The sequence below is a fragment of the Artemia franciscana genome, chromosome 21 (genome assembly GCF_032884065.1).
Source record: "Artemia franciscana chromosome 21, ASM3288406v1, whole genome shotgun sequence".
NCBI lineage: Eukaryota > Metazoa > Arthropoda > Branchiopoda > Anostraca > Artemiidae > Artemia > Artemia franciscana.
This window is the reverse complement of record NC_088883.1, coordinates 7,197,290-7,216,187: the sequence shown is the minus strand read 5'-3', so window position 1 is coordinate 7,216,187 and position 18,898 is coordinate 7,197,290. Positions and strand designations below refer to the sequence as shown.

The following is an 18,898-nucleotide window of genomic DNA, read 5'->3' as shown; positions in this document are numbered from 1 at the left end:
TTTACCGACCCTCGAACATGCAACGTACAATTGTCCATGGGAAAAACAATCAGTATTAAGATCTATACCACATTTTTCTCATGATTGACCTTGAGCTTTGTTAATGGTGATTGCAAATGCTAATCGAATTGGGAATTGCAATCTTTTAAATTGAAAAGGCAGATCCGTTGGAATCATGGGAATGCAAGGAATAAGAACAGCCTCACCCTCAAAAGGCCCTGTCAAGATTATGGCCTCTATTAGGTTTTCCATTTTTTTTTTACGGCAAGTCGCGTGCCATTGCAAAGCTTTGGTGGGTCGATATTTCTTAAAAGTAGTATTGGTACGCATATTTTTAGTTGTAGCACGTGTGGTGGAAACCCTGAAAGATCTATGGAATTTAAAAATTCAGATGGATAATTAACCGCTTCATTTGGTTCCAAAACTGTGTCGACTGACTTGTAAAGGACTGCCTGGTCTCGAATCTTGGTCAAAACAATATTGTTGATTTCGTGGACGTCTATATTTTTGAGTGCGAGAATCGCTCTTTCACTTAGCCATTTATTATTTTTATAATTTTTTAGAATATTCGGAAATACTTTTTCAATCAATTCATTTTTGGACGTCACTAAATTACAGAAATCAGCAGGTAGTTGTATACGTCCTAAAATTGAGTCTACTGGGAGCTTTCCGTTTCCAATTGCCAGCAATCGATCTGAAAATGTTTGACCAAAGTCATCGTTTTGCAATCGGACACGCATATTTGTAGTTAATTTTAATATTTTCACGTGTGCCCATAAATTAGAATTTTTCAGGCAAGCAGCAGCTTCCTCGAGTGTTGCCATTGTAGGTTCTTTAATCATTTTACAATTAGAAATTTCTCTTTCAACGGTCTTCTTACAATTAAAAATTTGTCTTTGAACGATATTCTTAAATACCTGTGTCCTGGTCGTCATTTATATTCCCTGTGTCCCGGTCGTCATTTGTGTCCCGGTATCCCAGTCTGTAATTTGTCTTTGAGTGTCCCGGTCGTTATTTATATTCCCTCGGTCCCGGTCGTCATTTGTGTCCCGGTCTGTAATTTCTCTTTGAGTGTTTTTTCTTTTTAGTATTTTTTAGTTTTTTACATTTTTTCTTTTTTCAGTTTTCTTTTTCTTCTTTATTTTTCAGCTTCACTATGAAATACATATCGCCGAACCTTTGTTTTTTTTAACTAAAATCTGGTAGGCATTGATGACCTTATCCAAGTCAAAATCCCAACCCCAATCATCATCGCTATCATTTTCAGTTTTGATATGTTTTGACTCTCACTGTCCAGGTGGATCTTCATCTAACTGCGTGGTTTTGCGTTCTTTAGCCTCAAGCCTGTTTCCTTGCTGTTCTTTTGATTCCTCGGCACGCTTTCTTTTCTGACTTTCTCTATCAGGAGCAAGTTTTTTGGCATAGACTCTTTGAGCATCTTCATCGGCTTTTGCCATTGTAAGTTCATCAGTCATTTTAAACTTAAACATTAATAGATTTCTACGTGAACATATATGTCTTAAATATCTTTAATGACGTCACCGTCATAGCAAAAATGACGACAACTAACTTCATGACGTCAGTCGACACAGAAATATGACGTCACCTGACAGACACACAGACAGACAACTTATTTTTATATATATAGATAGATATGAGGGGTTCACCCCCTCGTCAATACCTACCCCCTCGCCAATATACGTCAGTTGACCAACATGACGTCAGTCGACACAAAAACATGTCCTCAGTAGACAGACACACAGACAAACAACTTATCTATCTATCTATCTATATATATAAAAACTAGCTGTTGGGGTGGCGCTTCGCGCCTCCCCAACACCTAGTTGGTGTTGGCCCCCCCCGCACGCGTAACTCGTCACGCGCCATATGAAATACACGCCATTGTAGTTGTGTCCCTATGTCCCACCTGTGAATATATATATATATATATATATATATATATATATATATATATATATATATATATATATATATATATATATATATATATATATATATATATATATATATATACATATATATATATATATATACATACATATATATATATATATATATATATATATATATATATATATATATATATATATATATATATATATATATATATATATATATACTAGCTGTTGGGGTGGCGCTTCGCGCCACCCCAACACCTAGTTGGTGGGGGCGCTTCGCGCCCCCCCCCCAAGCCCCCCCGCGCGCGTAAGTCGTTACGCGCCATATTAGTTACGCGCCATTGTAGTTGTGTCCCTATGTCCCACCTGTGAATATAGATATAAATATATATATATATATATATATATATATATATATATATATATATATATATATATATATATATATATATATATATATATATATGTTTTTAACTACGTAAAACTTGCGAATATACAACATTCTTTGCTGTCCCATTGTCTGTGCATATAAATAGATTGTCAGGTTTACCGACTCTTGAACATGCAACATATAATGGTCCATGGGAAAACAATCAGTATTCAGATCTATACCTCATGATTCTAATGATTGCCCTTGAGCTTTGTTGATGGTGATTGCTAATCGACCATTCCCTGAGTCGCCATCGTCATTTATATATCCCCCTGTGCACCCCGGCGTCCCCTTTGTAGTTATGTCCCTGTGTCCCGGTCGTCATTTATATTCCCTGTGTCCCGGTCGTCATTTGTGTCCCGGTGTCCCAGTCTGTGATTTCTCTTTGAGCGTCCCGGGCGTCATTTATATTCCTTGTGTCCCGGTGTCCCGGTCCTCATTTATATCCCCCTGTGCCCCCGGCGTCCCCGTTGTAGTTGTGTCATTTATATTCCCTGTGTCCCGGTCGTCATCCCGGTATACATTCGTTTTTGAATTGGTATATGATGAAATAAATTTTTAATTTTTTCCCTTTTTTTCCTTTTAGTTTTTTTTATTGGTTTTGACCTTTTTTTAGGTTTTTTAGTTTCTTTCTTTTTCTTTTTAGTTTTTTTTTGAAGTTTTTATCTTTTTAGTTTTTTTACTTTTATTTATATTTTTTTAGTTTTCTTTTTCTCCTTTATTTTTCAGTTTTTTTCCTTTTTTTAGTTTTTTTTTCTTTTTTAGTTCTTTTAGTTTTTACCTTTTTAGTTTTTTTTAGTTTTTTAGATTAAATTTTTTTTTAGTTTTTCACCTTTTTTCTTTTTAGTTTTTTATTGGTTTTTACCTTTTTTTTAGCTTTTTTATTTTTTTTTCGTTTTTTCTTTTTACTTTATTTTTAGTTTTTATCTTTTTTATTTTTTTTTATGTTTATTTTTAATTTTATTAGTTTTCTTTTTCTCTTCTATTTTTCAGTTTTTTCCTTTTTTTAGTTTTTTTTAGTTTTTAGTTTTTTAAGTTTTTTCCTTTTTTTAGTTTCTTTAGTTTTTTTAGTTTTTCGGCTGTTTTATTTTTTTATTAGTTTTTATTTTTTTTTGTAGTTTTTGCCTTTTTTTAGTTTTTTCAGTTTTTTTTTTAGTTTTTAGTTTTTTACCTTTTTTTAGCCTAACCAGGATTTGAACCTGGGACCTTCATTCTCCGTTCTGACACCCTCTCTCACCGAGTGACTACTCCAGCATGTTCATTTTGGTGTTTTAAATGGTATATTATTAACCAAATTAATGTGTTTTACAATATACTAAGCATCGTCATAACAAAAATGACGACAACTAATTTCATGACGTCAGCCGACACAGAAACATGACGTCACCTGATCCACGATCCACAGATCCACAGACAACTTATTTTTATATATATAGATATATATATATATATATATATATATATATATATATATATATATATATATATATATATATATATATATATATATATATATATATATATATATATATATATATATATATATATATATATATATATAATATATATATATACATACATATATATATATATATATATATATATATATATATATATATATATATATATATATATATATATATATATATATATATATATATATATATATATATATATATATATATATATATATATATATATATATATATATATATATATATATATATATATATATATATGTTTTTAACTACGTAAAACTTGCGAATATACAACATTCTTTGCTGTCCCATTGTCTGTGCATATAAATAGATCGTCAGGTTTACCGACTCTTGAACATGCAACATATAATGGTCCATGGGAAAACAATCCGTATTCAGATCTATGACTCATGATTCTAATGAGTACCTTGAGCTTTGTTGATGGTGATTGCTAATCGACCATTCCCTGTGTCGCCGTCGTCATTTATATATCCCCCTGTGCCCCCCGGAGTCCCCGTTGTAGTTGTGTCCCTGTGTCCCGGTCGTCATTTATATTCCCTGTGTCCCGGTCGTCATTTGTGTCCCGGTGCCCCAGTCTGTGATTTCTCTTTGAGTGTCCCGGGCGTCATTTATATTCCTTGGTCTTTTTTTTAGTTTTTAGTTTTTTACCTTTTTTTTAGTTTTTTTAGTTATACCTCATGATTCTAATGATTGTCCTTGAGCTTTGTTGATGGTGATTGCTAATCGAACATTCCCTGTGTCCCCGTCGTTATTTTTATATCCCCTGTGCCCCCCGGTGTCTCCGTTGTAGTTGTGTCCCGGTCGTCATTTATATTCCCTGTGTCCCGGTCGTCATTTGTATCCCGGTGTCCCGGTCTGTATATACATTCGTTTTTGAAATGGTGTATGATGAAATAAATTTTGTATTTTTCCCCTTTTTTTCTTTTTAGTTTTTTTCTTTTTCTTTTTATTTTTTTTAGTTTTGTTTTTCTCCTTTATTTTTCATTTTTTTCCTTTTTTTATTTTTTTTTCTTTTTTATTTTTTTTAGTTTTTTAGCTTTACTAGTTTTTTTTTATAGTTTTTAGTTTTTTTTCTTTTTAGTTTTTTTGTAGTTTTACCTTTTTTTAGTTTTTTTTAGTTTTTTTTTACTTATGTCCTGGTCGTCATTTATACTACCTGTGTCCCGGTTGTCATTTGTGTCCCGGTTCTTTGTTGATGGTGATTGCTAATCGAAAATTCCTTGTGTCCCGGTCGCTTTCTCTTTGAGTGTCCCGGTCGTCATTTACGTTCCCTATGTGCCGGTGTCCCGGTCGTCATTTGTGTCCCGATGTCCCGGTCTGTAATTTCATCAGTCGAAAACCTGACGTCAGTCAACACACAAACATAACGTCACCCGACAGTCAGACCCACACATCCACAGACAACTTATTTTTATATATATAGATAGATAGATAAGTTGTCTGTGGATGTGTGGGCTTGTCTTTCGGGTGACGTCATGTTTGTGTGTTGACTGACGTCATGAAGTTAGTTGTCGTCATTTTTGTTATGACGGTGACGTCATTAAAGATATTTAAGACATGCGTCCACGTAGAAATCTATTAATGTTTAACTGTAAAATGACTGATGAACTTACAAGGGCAACAGCCGAGGAAGATGCTCAAAGAGTCTATGCCTAAAAAATTGCTGCTGATAGAGAAAGTAAGAAAAGAAAGCGTGCCGAGGAATCAAAAGAACAGCAAGGAAACAGGCTTGAGGAAGATAGAGAAAATAATAAAAGAAAGCGTGCCGAGGAACTACCAGAGCAACGCGAAACCAGACTTGCTGCTAAAAGAGAAAGTGAAAAAAGAAGGCGTACCGAGGAACTACCAGAGCAACATGAAACCAGACTTGCTGCTAAAAGAGAAAGTGAAAAAAGAAGGCATGCCGAGGAACTACCAGAGCACCATGAAACCAGACTTGCTGCTAAAAGAGAAAGTGAAAAAAGAAGGCGTGCCGAGGAATCACAAGAACAGCAAGAAATCAGGCTTGCTGCTGATAGAGAAAGTAAGAAAAGAAAGCGTGCCGAGGAATCAAAAGAACAGCAAGGAAACAGGCTTTAGGAAGATAGAGAAAATAATAAAAGAAAGCGTGCCGAGGAACTACCAGAGCAACGCGAAACCAGACTTGCTGCTAAAAGAGAAAGTGGAAAAAGAAGGCGTACCGAGGAACTACCAGAGCAACATGAAACCAGACTTGCTGCTAAAAGAGAAAGTGAAAAAAGAAGGCATGCCGAGGAACTACCAGAGCAACATGAAACCAGACTTGCTGCTAAAAGAGAAAGTGAAAAAAGAAGGCGTGCCGAGGAATCACAAGAACAGCAAGAAATCAGGCTTGCTGCTGATAGAGAAAGTAAGAAGAGAAAGCGTGCCGAAGAATCAGAGCAACCTGAAAGTTATCGCCTGGCATTCAGGTACAGCCCAGTCGATGATTATAGCTTGAGTAGATGTGTTCAAATCGGGACTATGTCTAAAATTTGTCCCTATTGCAAGGCCTTGAAATTCAATGGTGAAACAATGGGAATATGTTGCGCCTCAGGAAAAGTTAAACTTCCTCTATTGGCTGCACCACCAGAGCCATTGAAGAATTTCCTTACTGGAACTACGTCAGAATCTAAGCGTTTTTTGTCACAAATCAGAAAATATAACTCATGTTTCCAAATGACGTCAGTTGGAGCCCAAATCGAAAATCCAGATCAATAAATGTCTACTTTCAAAGCAAAAGGGCAAATTTATCATAGAGCAGGGTCCCTTCTACCATTCTCAGGCGAGTATCATAAATTTTTACAATTGTACTTCATCAGTGATAGAAATTCTGAATTGAATGCACGTTGCGAAATTTCTCCCAACGTTGAAAGGACAATCGTTTCCCAATTGCAACATCTTTTCCACGAAAATAATAATTTAGTGCGTCTGTTCAAAACAGCCATCGATTTGATGCCTACTGATCCGCATAAAATTGTTATTTCCGCTGACAAAACGCCTCCTGGCCAACATGTGCGTAGATACAATGCTCCAACTACCGACAAAATGGCAATCGTTATGGTCGGTGATCAGTTTTTACCTCGAGATATTATTCTTCATAAGCGAAACGCTCAGTTGTTAAGAATTGCTGAAGCTCATCGATGCTACGATGACCTACAATATCCTATCATTTTTTGGGATGGAGCCGACGGCTATCACTTTAATATTAAATTGATGAATCCAGCCACTAACAAAGAAATGAATAAGAAATGCAGGGCAATGCATTATTATTCCTATAGACTAATGATTCGGCAGGATGAAGAAAATTATATTTTAAAATGCCGTGAATTGTTTCACCAATTTGTCGTTGATATGTATGCTAAAATTGAATCAGAACGTTTGCTATATATCCGCCTGAATCAGACCAAGCTCCGCTCTGAACAATACGTTCATTTGCGAGATGCAGTTATAAATGACGGTAATACCACAAACGTTGGAAGATTAACAATTTTACCTTCGTCATATGCTGGCAGTCCCCGTCATATGCATGAATATGCTCAAGATGCTATTGCATATGTTCGTCTCTATGGTCGTCCAGATTTATTTATTACATTTACATGTAATCAATCTTGGGACGAGATACTGCAGCTTTTACTTCAAGGACAATCGGCGGTTCATTGACATGACATTACGGCCCGTGTCTTCCGGCAAAAGTTGAAATCACTGATAAACTACATAGTAAATTTTGAAGTGTTTGGGTCAGTGCGATGCTGGATGTACTCAGTGGAATGGCAAAAACGAGGTTTGCCACACGCACATATACTAATCTGGCTACATAAAAAAATTACTTCGAACGAAATTGATGATGTGATTTCCGCTGAAATACCTGATGAAAATGTCGATAAGGGGTTACATGATATTATTGTAAAAAATATGATACATGGACCTTGCGGTGCACTGAACGAAAATTCACCATGCATGGCCAAAGGAAGGTGCACAAAGCAATATCCTCGACTTTTAGTATCCAACACAATTACTGGCAATGATGGTTACCCACAATATAGAAGAAGATCTACTGAAGATGGCGGTAAAACAGCAATAATAAAGAAGCGTAATGGTACCACCATCGAAGTAGATAACCAGTGGGTTGTTCCATATTCCCCATTATTATCAAAAACATTTAATGCACACGTAACGTTGAATACTGTAACTCCGTAAAGGCAATCAAATACATATGTAAATACGTCAACAAAGGCAGTGACATGGCAGTTTTTGGCTTGAAGCCCGAAATCAAAGATATCAATGAAATCGTACAATATCAGGCTGGAAGATACATAAGCAGTAATGAAGCTGTTTGGCGAATTCTTTCATTTCCGATACATGAACGTAGTCAAGCTGTTGTTCACTTAGCGGTACATTTACAGAATGGTCAACGTGTTTATTTCTCGGAAACCAACGTGCAACAAAGAGCCCTGAATCCACCGGATACAAAGTTAACCGGCTTCTTTTCGCTTTGCAAAAATGATTCTTTTGCAAAAAAACTGCTGTATACTGAAGTGCCTTCGTATTACACGTGGAATACAAAAAATAAAGTATTTGAACGTCGAAAACAGGGTAAGTCAGTCGACGGCCAACCTACCATCTTCAAAGATACCACGATAGGAAGACTCTACACCGTTCACCCCAATCAACATGAATGCTTCTTTCTACGCCTGCTTTTGGTGAATGTACCCGGTCCGACATCCTTTGAGTATTTGAGAACTGTAAACGGTACTATACATGACACTTACCGTAGTGCATGCCAAGCTCTGAATTTATTGGAGAATGACCAACACTAGGATAACTGAATCAATGACGCGTGCGAAACGTCAACTCCAAGTCAAATTCGTGCATTGTTTGGCATCATTTTAACAACTTGCTCTCCATCAGCTCCTACAGAGTTATGGGAAAAATATAAGTCAAAAATGTCCGAAGATATACTCCATCGAAAACAGCTAGAGACGTCAGATATGACTTTTGATTTTACATCAGAAATTTATAACTACACTTTAGTTATTATAGAAGATTTGTGCGTACGTATGGCAAACAAACCTCTTCAGGATTCGGGAATGCCGTCACCTAACCGCATCGTTGCTGTTTCGACATGTGTAGAATTGGATCGTGAACAAAGTTACAGTACGAGTGATCTATTGTCGTATGTACAAAATAACATTTCCAAGTTAACGTCGGAAAAAAAAGACATTTATGATACGATAATGCATTGTGTCGATAAAAACGTTGGAGAAATTTTCTTTTTGGATGCGCCAGGAGGTACTGGTAAAACGTTTGTGATAAAACTGATTCTAGCATTAATTCGATGAAAAAATGATATAGCGTTGGCAATTGTGTCATCCGGAATAGCCGCAACATTGCTGCCTGGTGGAAGAACTGCTCATTCCGCTTTGAAATTGCCTCTGAATTTGCATTCTACAGAAACTCCCACGTGCAATATTTCCAAATCATCTGGAATGGGTAAAGTATTGCAGCAATGCAAACTTATTATTTGGGATGAGTGCACAATGGCACACAAAAAATCGCTTGAGGCTCTGGATCAATGCTTGAAAGATTTGCGAGGGAAGTCGAAACCCTTTGGCAGCACATTAATATTGCTTATTGCTTGCGGGAGATTTCAGGCAAACATTACCTATAATACCTAGATCAACTCCTGCAGACGAAATGAATACTTGCCTGAAAAATCCTAATTTATGGGCACACGTAAAAACATTAAAATTAACTACGAATATGCGTGTCCGATTGCAAAACGGTGACTCTGGTCAAACATTTTCAGATCAATTGCTGATCAATTCTAAACAATTATAAAAATAATAAATGGCTAAGTGAAAGAGCGATTCTTGCACCCAAAAATATAGACGTCCACAAAATCAACAATATTGTTTTGACCAAGATTCGAGACCAGGCAGTCCTTTACAAGTCAGTCGACACAGTTTTGGAACCAAATGAAGCGGTTAATTATCCATCTGAATTTTTAAATTCCGTGGATCTTTCAGGGTTTCCACCACACGTGCTACAACTAAAAATAGGCGTACCAATAATACTTTTAAGAAGTATCAACCCACCAAAGCTTTGCAATGGCACGCGACTTGCCGTAAAAAAAACAATGGAAAACCTAATAGAGGCCACAATATTGACAGGGCCTTTTGAGGGTGAGGCTGTTCTTATTCCTCGCATTCCCATGATTCCAACGGATCTGCCTTTTCAATTTAAAAGATTGCAATTCCCAATTCGATTAGCATTTGCAATCACCATTAACAAAGCTCAAGGTCAATCATAAAAAAATTTGGTATAGATCTTAATACTGATTGTTTTTCCCATGGACAATTGTACGTTGCATGTTCGAGGGTCGGTAAACCTGACAATCTATTTATATGCAGCGACACTTGGACAGCGAAGAATGTTGTATATTCGCAAGTTTTACGCAGTTAATTTGTATTGTATCTATATATCTATCTATCTATATAAAAACGAGTTGTGTGTATGCATGTTTGTTTGTTTGTAAAAAGAGTGTTTGCATATGACGTCATTATTAGTACATAAGGCTTTGTATATGGACAGACAATGGGAAAGCCAAGAATGTTGTATATTCGCAAATTTTACGTAGTTTGAAACAAATATATAAATCTATCTATATTCACAGATGGGACACAGGGACACAACTACAATGGCGCGTAACTAATATGGCGAGTAACGACTTACGCGAGCGGGGGGGCTTGGGGGGCGCGAAGTACCCCACCAACTAGGTGTTGGGGTGGCGCGAAGCGCCACCCCAACAGCTAGTCTATCTATATAAGACAAAGTTGTCTGTGTATGTGTGTGTCTGTCGAGTGACGTCATGTTTATGTGTCGACTGACGTCTTGTTTTCGACTGACGAAATTACAGACAGGGACATCGGGACACAAATGACGACCGGGACACTCAAAGAGAAAGCGACCAGGACACAAGGAATGTTCGATTAGCAATCACCATCTACAAAGCACAGGGACACAAATGACGACCGGGATACAGGGAGTATAAATGACGACATGGACATAAGTAAAAAAAAAAACTAAAAAACTTAAAAAAGGTAAAAACTAAAAAAAACTAAAAAGAAAAAAAACTAAAAACTAATAAAAAAACTAAAAAAGCTAAAAAACTAAAAAAAATAAAAAGAAAAAAAAATAAAAAAAGAAAAAAAAATGAAAAATGGGAGAAAAAAAAACTAAAAAAAAAATGAAAATAAAAAAAACTAAAAAGAAAAAAGATAAAAAAATAAAAAAAATATAAAAAAGTAATAACCAAAAAAAATAAAAAGAAAAAAGGGGAAAAATACAAAAATTTATTTCATCATTTACCATTTCAAAAACGAATGTATATACAGACCGGGACACCGGGATACAAATGACGACCGGGACACAGGGAATATAAATGACGACCGGTACACAGGGACACAACTACAACGGGGACGCCGGGGGCACAGCGGGATATATAAATGACGACGGGGACACAGGGAATGTTCGATTAGCAATCACCATCAACAAAGCTCAAGGACAATCATTAGAATCATGAGGTATAACTAAAAAAAACTAAAAAAAGGTAAAAAACTAAAAACTAAAAAAAAGACCAATTCAAAAACGAATGTATATACAGACCGGGACACCGGTACACAAATGACGACCAGGATACTGGGACACAAGGAACATAAATGACGCCCGGGACCCTCAAAAAGAAATCACAGACTGGGACACCGGGACATAAATGACGACCGGGACACAGGGAATATAAATGACGACCGGGACACAGGGACACAACTATAACGGGGACGCCGGGACAGTTCAAACCGTCTCGATTGCCTGATATATATATATATATATATATATATATATATATATATATATATATATATATATATATATATATATATATATATATATATATATATATATATATTCACAGGTGGGACATAGGGACACAATTACAATGGTGCGTAACTAATATGGCGCGTAACGACTTACGCGCGGGGGGGGCTTGGGGGGGGGGGGCGAAGCGCCACCCCAACAGCTAGTTTTTATATATATAGAAGAGAAGATAGATACGTCAGTCGACAAATATGACGTCAGTCGACACACAAACATGACGTCAGTAGACAGACACATAGACAAACAACTTATTTTTATATATATAGATATATTATCTATATATAAAAATAAGTTGTAAGTTTGTGTGTTTGTCCATGTTTTGTGTTTGTCCGCATATGTGTGTTTGTTTGTCCGCATATGACGTCATTATAAGTATATAAGAAGACGATTCAAAGAAAAATTTTAGTATACATTTTACAATGACAGAAGAAACAGCCGAGGAAGCTGCTCAAAGAGTTAATGCCAAAAGGCTTGCGGCTAATAGAGAAAGTAAGAAAAGAAAGCGTGCCGAGGAATAACCAGAACAGCGTGAAAACAGGCTTGCATCTCAAAGAAAAATTACCAAAATAAATCGTGCCGAGGAATCACAAGAACAACGTGAAAACAGGCTTGAGGCTCAAAGAGATAATGCCGATGGAAAGCGTGTCGAGGAATCACAAGAGCAACCTGAAAATTATCGCCTGGCATTCAGGTACAGCCCAGTCGATGATTATAGCTTGAGTAGATGTGTTCAAATCGGGACTATGTCTAAAATTTGTCCCTATTGCAAGGCCTTGAAATTTAATGGTGAAACAATGGGAATATGTTGCGCCTCAGGAAAAGTTAAACTTCCTCAACTGGCTGCACCTCCAGAGCCATTAAAGACTTTGCTTACTGGAACTACATCAGAATCTAATCGTTTTTATTAAACATCAGAAAATATAACTCATGTTTCCAAATGACGTCGTTTGGTGCCCAAATCGAAAATCAAGATCAATTTATGCCTACTTTCAAAGTAAAAGGGCAAATTTATCATAGAGCAGGGTCCCTTCTACCATTCTCAGGTGAGAATCATAAACTTTTACAACTGTAATTCATCAGTGTTAGCAATTGTGAATTGAATGCACGCTGCGAAATTTCTCCCGACGTTGAAAGGACTATCGTTTCCCAATTGCAACATCTTTTCCATGAAAATAATGGTTTAGTGCGCCTGTCCAAATAGCAATCGATATGATGCCTACTGATACGCCTAAAATTGTTATTTCCGCTGACAAAACGCCTACTGGCGAACATGTGTGTAGATACAATGCTCCAACTATCGACGAAGTGGCAATCGTTCTGGTCAGTGATCAGATTTTACCTCGAGATATTATTCTGCATAAGCGAAGCGCTCAGTTGGTAAGAATTGCTGAAACTCATCTATGCTACGATACCCTACAATATCCTATCATTTTTTAGGATGGAGCTGACGGTAAAACAGCAATAATAAAGAAGCATAACGGTACCACCATCGAAGTAGATAACCACTGGGTTGTTCCATATTCACCTTTATTACCAAAAACATTTAATGCATACATAAACGTTGAATACTGTAACACCGTAAAGGCAATCAAATACATATGTAAATATGTCAACAAAGGCAGCGACACGGCAGTTTTGCAAAACGATGACTCTGGTGAAATATTTTCAGATCAATTGCTGGCAATTGGAAACGGAAAGCTCCCAGTTGACTCAATTTCAGGACGTATATAACTGCCTGCTTAATTCTGTAACTTATTGACGTCCAAAAATGAATTGGTTGAAAAGGTATTTAAGAATATTCTAACCAATTATAAAAATCATAAACGGCTAAGTGAACAAGCGATTCTGGCAGCCAAGAATAAAGACGTCCACGTATCAATAATATTAATTTGACCAAGATTTAACACCAGGCAGTCCTTTACAAGTCATTCGACACAGTTCTGGAACCAAATGAAGCAGTTAATTATCCATCTGAATTTTTAAATTCCCTATATTTCCCAGGGTTTCCGCCACACGTGCTACAACTAAAAATAGGCGTACCAATAATACTGTTACGAAATATTAACCCACCAAAGCTTTGTAATGGCACGCGACTTGCCGTAAAAAAAAGAAAACATAATAGAGGCAACAATCTTGACGGGGCCTTTTGAGGGTGAGGCTGTTCTTAGTCCTCGCATTCCCATGATTCCAACGGATCTGCCTTTTCAATTTAAAATATTGCAATTCCTAATTCGATTAGCATTTGCAATCACCGTCAACAAAGCTCAAAGGCAATCATTAGAAAAATGCGGTATAGATCTTAATACAGATTATTTTTCCCATGAACAATTGTATGTTGCATGCTCGAGGGTCGGTAAACCTGACAATCTATTAATATGCACAGACAATGGGACAACGAAGAATGTTGTATATTCGCAAGTTTTACGTAGTTAATTCATAGTGTACTAGCTGTTGATGTGGCGCTTCGCGCCAATGTAGTTGTGTTCCTGTGTCCCACCTGTGAATATAGACAGATATATATATGTTTTTAACTACGTAAAACCTGCGAATGTACAACATTCTTTGCTGTCCCATTGTCCGTGCATATAAATAGATTGTCAGGTTTACCGACTCTTGAACATGCAACATATAATTGTCCATGGGAAAAACAATACGTATTCAGATCTATACCACATTTTTCTAATGACTGCCCTTGAGCTTTATGTATGGTGATTGATAATCGAATATTCTCTTTGGCCCCTATATCCCCCCTGTGCCCCCCCGGCGTACCCGTTGTAGTTGTGTCCCGGTCGTCATTTATATTCCCTGTTTCCCGGTCGTCATTTATATTCCCTGTGTCCCGGTGAATTGATCTTGATTTTCGATTTGGGCACCAAACGACGTCATTTGGAAACATGAGTTATATTTTCTGATGTTTAATAAAAAACGCTTAGATTCTGACGTAGTTCCAGCAATGGCTCTTGTGGTGCAGCCAGTTGAGGAAGTTTAACTTTTCCTGAGGCGCAACACATCTACTCAAGCTACAATCATCGACTGGGTTGTACCTGATTCCTCGGCACGCTTTCTTTTGGCATTATCGCTTTGACCCGCAAGCCTGTTTTCACGTTGTTCTTGTGATTCCTCGGCATGATTTTTTTCGGTAATTTCTTTTTGAGCCGCAAGCCTGTTTTCACGTTGCTATTGTGATTCCTCGGCACGCTTTCTTTTGATAATTTCTCTTTGAGCCGCAAGACCGTTTTCACGTTGCTCTTGTGATTCCTCGACACGATTTTTTTTGTTAATTTCTCTTTTAACCGCAAGCCTTTTGGTGATTTTTCTGTTGTTGCTAGAATTTAGCATTCTTTTCAGTAAAGTGCAAAAACATTTCTGGCATTTAAAACGACATAGATGATCCAAATCCTGCTCCTGTGTGCTTTAAACGTTAGCCTTATATTGAGGTTGTCAAGAGGATATATCTCAACTATCTCAGGAATGATTTAAATTATTAGATTAAAACTTTCATGGCATGAAGAGGGAGATGTTGAAAATAATAAAAAACACAATATTTATTCATAGTTGTTAAAAGAGTGTTTCTCCGATAGCTCAAGAACAGCTAATGGAATAAATTGAAACTATCAGGGCAAGTTCAGGTGAATGATCGATTAATTTTGTTTACACTTAGGATTTTAGCATAATGGAAGTGATAAAGGCTTCATTCCGCAGATAGCTAAGGATTGTGATGATTTTCCTACCAATTATTTCAATAATGTTTTCAGTTTTTCACCCCTAATTTTTGTCGACTTTTTTAGACACATTTGGTTGCGACAATAAAGTTGGAGGGAAATTAATTCAAGCAATCAAATCTAATTTTCACTGTCCTATTTGCTTCCATGATCAAATAAACTTGAGGAACAAGCCACCCAACAACAGATCTTGCTTTAGAAGTGCCAAAAAGGGTCACTTACAAGCCATTCAACATCAGCAACTCTTTCTAAATTCTCGTTTAATTTGTCGAACAATAACTTATGAACTGGAACAGATGGAGGTGGAACAAATACTTTCTCATTATATACAATTTTATCCTTCACGGGCATCTCTTACAAACTCAATTCTACGACTAATAGGGCTCAGTTGAAGTAAATTGAAGGCTTATTCAGATAATGTAAACAGTTTCTGTAATTGCAATCGATTTTACAGTTATTGCACTCAGATTTTCAGATTTATGGCATTGGATTTCACACTATAGTAATTGCATTCCACTAGATTATTAGTGCAATAATTTCTGTTTACACTCATGAAATACCAGATTATATTTCTTTCGTAATAGTAAAATTCAAATAGAGACAAAGAACCTTGTGATGTTTTGAAAATAACTAAAGGATGATATGTTTTTAGTGTTGAATGCATTTTGTGACAGCAAAGCTTGCGCAAAAACACTGAACTATACGATGGTGCAAAAAAAAGAAAAGAAAATGCAAATTCTGGGAAAAATAAAAAATGCTGGCTTATATGTTTTGTGACAGCAAAGCTTGCACAAAAACACTGGACTATAAGATGATGAAAAAAAGAAGCAAATTCTTGTAAAAATAGTAAATACCGACTTATATAATTTGTGACAGCAAAGCTTGCGTAAAAACACTGAACTATACGATGGTGCAAAAAAAGAAAAGAAAAGAAAATGCAAATTCTGGGAAAAATAAAAAATGCTGGCTTACATGTTTTGTGACAGCAAAGCTTGCACAAAAACACTGGACTATACGATGATGAAAAAAAAGAAGCAAATTCCGGTAAAAATAGTAAATACCGACTTATATAATTTGTGACAGCAAAGCTTGCGTAAAAACACTGAACTATACGATGGTGCAAAAAAAAGAAAAGAAAATGCAAATTCTGGGAAAAATAAAAAATGCTGGCTTATATGTTTTGTGACAGCAAAGCTTGCACAAAAACACTGGACTATACGATGATGAAAAAAAAGAAGCAAATTCTTGTAAAAATAGTAAATACCGACTTATATAATTTGTGACAGCAAAGCTTGCGTAAAAACACTGAACTATACGATGGTGCAAAAAAAAAAGAAAAGAAAATGCAAATTCTGGGAAAAATAAAAAATGCTGGCTTACATGTTTTGTGACAGCAAAGCTTGCGTAAAAACACTGAATTATACGATGGTGCAAAAAAAAAGAAAAGAAAATGTAAATTCTAGGAAAAATAAAAAATGCTGGCTTATATGTTTTGTGACAGCAAAGCTTGCGTAAAAACACTGAACAATACGATGGTGCACAAAAACGAAAAGAAAATGCAAATTCTGGGAAAATAAAAAATGCTGGCTTATATGTTTTGTGACAGCAAAGCTTGCACAAAAACACTGGACTATAAGATGATGAAAAAAAAGAAGTAAATTCTTGTAAAAATAGTAAATACCGACTTATATAATTTGTGACAGCAAAGCTTGCGTAAAAACACTGAATTATACGATGGTGCAAAAAAAAAGAAAAGAAAATGCAAATTCTGGGAAAAATAAAAAATGCTGGCTTATATGTTTTGTGACAGCAAAGCTTGCGTAAAAACACTGAACAATACGATGGTGCAAAAAAACGAAAAGAAAATGCAAATTCTGGGAAAAATAAAAAATGCTGGCTTATATGTTTTGTGACAGCAAAGCTTGCACAAAAACACTGGACTATACGATGATGAAAAAAAAAAAAAAAAAGCAAATTCCGGTAAAAATAGTAAATACCGACTTATATAATTTGTGACAGCAAAGCTTGCGTAAAAATACCTCACGACCTTACAAAAAAAGCGCAAGGAGTAGTATATTTTCGATACATTATATTTTATTACGGTCACTTCGTATGGAAAGAGTGTCCATCAAAACCTCTGAAGGGGTTCATTTCATCAGAAATCAAAAATGCCAGTGCCCCTTCTAAAATTTAAAAGTGACTTCAGTGTAGCTAGCCTTGTTTCCCTAGTGCTCTTTTTGCTACCCGGTTTCTTGCAGCCCCTAAGACATATGATCAGAACTTTGAGAAAGTCTTTATATTCAAATTGAGTAAAAATATTGGCTTCCAGGGATGTTGTGACCCTCAGAGCCCATGGGGAAAGAACCGTAAATAATATGAATTTCTAATTATCCAGCGCCCCTAGGAAAAGGACTGTCAATGATATGCATTGAATATTGTCTGAAAGTAAGTTTCACAGAGGAAAAGGGGGCGCTTGTTAAATTTTGGGTTTGTGATTTGTCCGAAACTTTTGGTGTTTAATCTGTGGGGCAAAAGAACATTTTATTGCTGAGGTAAAAAGAGGGAGGGTAAGAGGGCCCAGAAATGGGATAAAAATCTCCCATTCTTTATTTGTTGGAAACTTATTGTAAGTCTTCAGGCTAAGAAAAAACTTGAAACCCCAAACAATAAACCGGAGACCCGCCCCCTCCCCTTTCTCAAAAAAATAAACGGTACTAATATGAGGCCAAAAATCTATGTTCCCGACGAAATTCAAACTTATATGAACGATTCATTCCTGCTAAGGTGAAACCAAAATTGAAAATTAATTATGCTACCCCTCCCCCTCTCCCAAAAAAGAAATAAACTTCAAAACAGGCCAGAAAAGGTCAAACCAGGCCATGAAGATAGGCCAAAAACGGATAAACAAATTTTCCTCGTGGCAGCTTTGTAGGAAAGGAACGGTCCTAAATTTTGGAAGAGGAGCTCATTTGATTGGAAATTTGAATTTCTAGTTCCCTTTCTTAGGGTCAAAATAAGTCTATGGCAACCAACCTCCCTTGCGTATCCATTTCCGTTACCTTCTCCCTGTAGCCCCATTGCATTGAACCACAATTTTGTTAGAAACGTAAAAGTGCCTGTCTTGGCGCCTGTTCACAATTGTTTTGTCCAAGATATAAAAAGTTTCCAAAGCTAGACACGGGGTATTCAAATTGTCTTTAACATCTCGAAAGTTACCTGGGGATCAGGGTAATGCCCTCGGAGAGTGTTAGGGATGAACTCAAGTGGACCCCAAATTTTGACCTAGGGGACCTGGCAGAGAAAAGTTGTATCACACTGTAGTCAATAGGCAGAGAAAAATTGTTATCCTAGTCATTAAGATTAAGCATATCTTTAATATCCCTGGAACAGATTGAG

The 18,898-nt window shown here is 36.3% G+C and overlaps 1 protein-coding gene across 1 annotated transcript in view; it reads right to left on the bottom strand.

Annotated features, from left to right (window-relative positions):
* Positions 1-15,899, bottom strand: part of LOC136040882 (uncharacterized) — a 57,848-nt gene extending 41,949 nt beyond the window's left edge. Inside the window, exon 1 of the mRNA XM_065725289.1 lies at positions 15,725-15,899. Within this exon, the coding sequence (XP_065581361.1) occupies positions 15,725-15,853 (129 nt within the window). The 5' untranslated portion in view covers positions 15,854-15,899. The remainder of the gene's footprint in view (positions 1-15,724) is intronic.
* Between the last annotated feature and the right edge of the window lie 2,999 nt (positions 15,900-18,898).